This window comes from Artibeus jamaicensis, unplaced genomic scaffold (assembly GCF_021234435.1).
Source record: "Artibeus jamaicensis isolate MK-2021 breed Jamaican fruit bat unplaced genomic scaffold, CSHL_Jam_final contig_687, whole genome shotgun sequence".
Classification (NCBI taxonomy): Eukaryota; Metazoa; Chordata; class Mammalia; order Chiroptera; family Phyllostomidae; genus Artibeus; species Artibeus jamaicensis.
This window is the reverse complement of record NW_026521925.1, coordinates 1,587,980-1,594,089: the sequence shown is the minus strand read 5'-3', so window position 1 is coordinate 1,594,089 and position 6,110 is coordinate 1,587,980. Positions and strand designations below refer to the sequence as shown.

General features: G+C 39.3%; 1 protein-coding gene across 1 annotated transcript; it reads right to left on the bottom strand.

The window, feature by feature from the left end:
* Positions 1-234: 234 nt before the first annotated feature.
* LOC119059346 (small ubiquitin-related modifier 1) lies at positions 235-1,027 on the bottom strand. Its single transcript, XM_053671428.1, has one exon. The coding sequence runs from the start codon at positions 919-921 to the stop codon at positions 616-618; it is 306 nt and encodes a 101-aa protein (XP_053527403.1). The 5' UTR covers positions 922-1,027; the 3' UTR covers positions 235-615.
* Positions 1,028-6,110: the final 5,083 nt, after the last annotated feature.

Genomic DNA, 6,110 nt, shown 5'->3' with positions numbered 1-6,110 from the left:
TAGAACTTTTCTGGGATCTTCTGACAAGATTTTTCTTTACTCTTAAAATGCTTTTTCTTGAGGGAAGCCATCTCTGGAGTTAGTCTTACTTTTGCTTTATCTGTCACCTTGACTCCAACCTGATATTTCTCTTCTTTTGGTCCAGACCTTCAGATGTTAAAAGTAGCTTCAAGTTAAGGAAAGGTCATTTTCCACAGTTCAGTTCTCCGAAAAACCTCCATCTCCCACTGAAAGTCATAGTCCAGGAGTGAAGCAATCACAAGCTAGAACTTCCCGGCCAATTAGAAATGTCATTAGGAACACTTGCATTGGTCGACCTCATTTATCACAAGCCTGAAAATGCACAGTCCTGAAAAAGGTGGCCTCTCTGTGCACACATGTAATATTTAAAAAGGAGAGGGCTGTATGAAGGGGTCTAAAGTTTGATCACCAAAAATCAGCACAATGAAAACAAAACAATAATGAATGGGCACTAGAATTCAAATTACCAGATGTTTTAAAGACATAGGGGGTAGAGGTCAGTTTTCAATTCAATTCTGAACACCACATTACAAAAGAACTATTTTTAAAAATAAAAAAGGACTGAGGGAAAAGTAAATAAAATAAAAAGAATATCTAAACCATTGAATGACCCTCTGTTTGTTCCTGATAAACTTCAATCACATCTTCTTCCTCCATTCCCAGTTCTTTTGGAGTGTGATTATCAGCAATTCTCTGACCTTCAAAGAGAAACCTGAGTGAATTCATTGGAACTCCCTGTCTTTGACAGTATGATTCTTTGAGTTTCTTGAGATGTGTTATAATTTTCACTTTGAAGTGAATCTCACTGCTATCCTGTCCAATAACTTTGAGTTTAATGTATTCTCCTTCCTTCTTATCACCCAAGTCCTCAGTTGAAGGTTTGGCCTCCTGGTCAGACATGGTGATGGTAGCTTCACCCCGGGTCTCCGCACAGCAGCAGCCTCGGGTAGGCAGAACCTTGCTCCGGGGTTTACAAATCCTCCTCTCTTCCCCAGAGCACAACACCATGTCTCTGTATTTCTAATTTTCTATACCTTATGCCTCTTCTTTTCCTTTAGCACACTACCCAAAGCTCTACACTCCCTATTCAGACTGATCTCATAGAGTCAGTCACAAGATTCTCACTCTAATACTACTGTAAATAATAGCTGTTCTATATAACTGTAAACACTTCACAACTAATCTCCCAGATCTTATCCCACTTTACAAGTTCCTGAATTCTATTACTGGAGTAATTAACTCTATTTGCTCACACAATATACCTATCTACTATTCCTTACTCTCACCTTACCTCAAAATCTGACCATCTGCAACCTCACTGCTTTCTAGTTCCAACTGATAAGCCTTCCCTCCACAACAAGAAGCTTATCTTTTGTTTATTCTTTCATAAAAGTGGCAAGTTGGGTTGAAGATTATGGCTAACATTACATATAGCCTAAAGATCGTCTATCTCTTCCCTACTGGATGTAATTGTAACTATCATAAAATACTCTTCTGCTGTCATAAACCATTTGGCCTACCCCTCCAACTGATTGCACACACACAAAAAAAGAGTAGGTGGAAACAAAGATTATCAAGATACCTGCAGGAGCCTACATCACTGAAATTCACAGCTATTCTACCACAAAAGTTCACACCATAAAGCCAGGGAGTCAGAACAGACCAAAATCAGAAGCTGAAGCTAACAAGAAAAGTCTTGAAAACAATGGGAAGACAAACAATCCCAAAATGAAAGAAAAGGCGGAACCAACAGAAAGCATGTTAGATGAAATAGAGGCAAATCAACTATCAGATAGTAAATTCAAAGCCCTGCTTATTACAAAGCTCAAAGAACTCACAATGAGCTATCAGAAACTACAGGGGAGCTACAATGAATTCTCCGCAAACTATATCAACATGAAAAAGGAAATAGAAACAATCAGCAACCGACAAGAGGAAATTAAGAATACAAATTCCAAATTGAAGAACACAGTAGAAAGTTTCAAAAATAGAATCAACGAAGCAGAAGATAGAATCAGTGAGTTGGAGGACAAGGTAGAAAGCATCTCCCAGAAAGAGCAAGAAAATGAAAAGAGGCACAGAAAAAATGAAGAGGGATTAAGAGAAATGCAAGACAATATGAAACATAATAATATCTGAATAATAGGAATACCAGAAGAAGAAGAACAATAAATAGAAAATTTATTTGAAAAAGTAATGATAAAAAATGTCCCTAATTTGATGAGAGAAAAAGTTACACAAATCCAGGAATCACAGAGAGTCTAAATCAAGAGGAACCCAAAGAGGCCCACTTCAAGACACAAAATCATTAAAATGGCAAAATTCCAAGACAAAGAGAGAATCTTAAAGGCAGCAAGGGAGAAAAAAGAAGTAGCATACAAGGGAGCCCCAATAAGGTTAGCTACTGACTTCTCAATGGAAACACTCCAAGCAAGAAGAGAATAGCAAGAAATATTCCAAGTAATGAGAACCAGAGGCCTACAACAAAGACTACTTTACCCAGCAAGGCTCTCAATCAAGATAGAAGGCCAAATAAAGAGCTTCCGAGATAAAAAGAAGTCTAAAAGATTATGCCTCCACTGAACCAGCCCTACAAGAAATACTAAAAGGACTGCTTTAAGGAAATGAGGGAAAAGAGAGAGACAGTGAGAAACATAGGTACAAAAATGGCAATGAATAAGCACTTATAAATAATAACCTTAAATGTAAATGGATTAAATGCTCCAATCAAAAGACACAGAATAGCTGAATGGATAAGAAAGCATGACCCACACATATGCTGCCTACAAGAGACCCACCTAAGGACAAAAGATCACCACAGACTAAAAGTCAAAGGCTGGAAACAAATATTTCAAGTAAATTGACAAGAAAAAAACCTGGGGTAGCAATTCTCATATCAGACAAAATAGACTTCAAAAAAGGGCCATAAAGAGAGACCCAGAAGGTCACTTCATAATACTCAAGAGCAGAATCCACCAAGAAGACATAAACATCGTAAATATATATGCATGAAATATAGGAATACCCAAATATATAAAACAAATCTTACATGACCTCAAGAAAGATATTGAAAGCAACACAATTACAGTATAGTATTTTAACACCCCACTGTCAAAAATGGACAAATCTTCCAAACAAAATATCAACAAAGATATTTCAGCATTAAACAACACCCTAGATAAAATGGACTTAACTGTTTAACATACTTCCGACAAGATGGAGGCATAGGTGGAGACACCGTGCTTCTTCATACAACCAAGTTTAGAGACAACTAAATACTAGCAACAGAAAACACAGCCAGAACACAGAAAATTGAAATTTTCGGAAGTCTGATATCAACAAATTCTTCAGCCTGACCAGTAAGGGGCGAAACCAGCGGCTGGTGAAGCGGGATTGCACAGGAGGTCTCGGTCAGCCGGACTCAGGTGCGGAATCCAGACTCGCCAAATCCAGGCCCAGGGTTGGACCTAGTTAGCGACCGAGCGAGCCACCAGGCGAGCAACCGCAGGGGAGACAGCGGGGGAACGGTGCTGTGTGTTGACTGTGGTTGCACCTTTGTGCGCGGGTGGACAGGCAAAGGAGTGGGCGGTTGGAACGGGGCCCGGCGGGTCTCCACGGCAGGTGGCAGTGGAGCGCGCCGCCATTTCCCCGCTCTGACCCCACCTCCACATATAGCATCATAACCCAGCGATTCTGAGTGGCCCGGTCCAGGTGAACCACCTAAGACACTAATCCTCACCCAGCTGTGAGAAACAGCAGAGGGGGTCGCCATTTTCCCGCTCTAACCACGCCCCCACATACAGCTTCACAACCCAGCTACCTGGGAGTCCTAGGCACCACTTCTCACAATTAAAGGGCCAGAACAGACCAAAAATGTCACAAGATCTCAAAGACCCAGTGCCCATAGATCTAAGTGAGGAAGAAATAGCAAAACTCTCAGACACACAGTTTAAAACACTGGTCATCAGGATCCACACAGAACTGGTTGATTATACCGACAAATTAGACAAATATATGAAGGTGAAACTAATTGAAATGAATGGAATGGCACAGGACAGCAATAGCAATGAAAAGGAAACTGGGACTCAAATCAATGGAGTGGACCAGAAGAAAGCAAATAATGGCCAAACAGAAAAGAGTCAAGAAGCAAGAATTCAAAGAAATGAGGAGAGTTTTAGGAACCTCCAGGACATCTTTAAACGCTCCAACATCCGAATTATAGGGGTACCAGAAGGGGGAAAGGCACAGCCACCAGTGGAAAACTTATTTGAACAAATAATAAAGGAGAATTTCCCCAACCTGGCAAAGGAAATAGATGGAAATCCAGGAAATCCAGGAAGCTCAGAGAGTCCCAAAGAAGTTGGTCCCAAGAAGGAACACACCAAGGCACATCATAATTACATTAGCCAAAATTAAAATGAAGGAGAGAATCCTAGAAGCAGCAAGAGCTAAGGGGACAGTCACCTACAAAGGAGTCCCCATCAGACTGTCAGCAGATTTCTCAAAAGAGACCTTACAGGCAAAAAGGGGCTGGAAAGAGGTATTCCAAGTCATAAAATCCAAAGACCTACAACCAAGATTGCTCTACCCAGCAAAACTGTCATTTAGAATGAAAGGACAAATAAGGTGCTTCTCAGATAAGATCAAATTCAAGGAGTTCATCATCACCAAGCCCTTATTATATGAAATGTTAAAGGGACTTATCGAAGAAAAAGAAGTTAAAGAAACATGAACAGTGAAAGGACAACAAACTCACAGTTATTAACAACCACACCTAAAACAAAAGCAAACTAAAAGGACAGCTAGATCAGGAGTGGAAACATAGAAATGAAGATCTCAAGGAGGGTTAGCAACAGGGGAGTGGGAGGAGGAGAAGGGCGTAGAAGGTACAGAAAATAAGTAGCATAGACAGTAGATAGAAAATAGATGGGGGGGGCAAGAATAGCATGGGAAATATAGAATCTAAAGGAATTGAGACACATGGTCATAAACTAAGGGGGGGGTAATGGTGGGGATGGGGGGGTAGGGGGGAGGGGAATGAAGGGTGAAATAGAACAACTGTAACAGCATAATCAATAAAAAATTTTAAAAAAAACAACTGTATGCCAAGAAATTTGAGAACCTAAGGTAAATGGGCAAATTTCTAGAAAAATATGATCTTCAAAACTCAATGAAAAAGAAGCAGAAAATCTGAACACACCAATAACAGCTAAAGAAATTGAAGCAGTAATAAAAAAACTCCTATCATACCAAAGCCTTGGACCAGATGGGTTCACAGGAGAATTCTACAAAGCATTTAAGGAAGAGCTAAACCCTATTCTTCAAAAAATATTCCAAAAAATTCAAAAGGATGGAAAATTCCCAAACTCTTTTTAAGAAGCCACCATCATCCTAATTCCAAACAAGACAGAGATACAACAAAGAAAGAAAACTTCAGGCCAATATCACTAATGAATATAAACACTAAAATCCTCAACAAAATATTGGCAAATCGCATCCAACAATATATCAAAAAGATCATACACCATGATCAAGTGGGATTCATCCCTGGGATGCAAGGATGGTTCAATATTCGCAAATCAGTAAATGTAATACATCACATAAACAAAAGCAAAGACAAAAATCACATGATCATATCAATAGATGCAGAAAAAGCTTTTGATAAGGTACAACACCCATTTATGATAAAAACACTCAGCAAAGTGGGAATAGAGGGAGCATTCCTCAATATAATAAAGGCCATATATGAGAGACCTACAACCAACATCATACTCAATAGGCAAAAACTAAAATCTTTTTCTCTAAGATCAGGAATAAGACAAGGATGTCTACTTTCACCACTTCTATTAAATATAGTATTGGAAGTTTTAGCCACAGTGATCAGGCAAGAAAAGTAAATAAAAGGCATCCAGGTAGGAAAAGAGGAAACAGAACTGTCACTGTTTGCAGATGACATGATAGTGTACATGGAAAATCCTATAGACTCTACCCAAAAACTGCTTGAACTAGTTAATGAATTTGGCAAAACAGCAGGTTACAAAGTCAATATCCAGAAATCAAAGGCATTTTTGTATACCAACAATGAAACA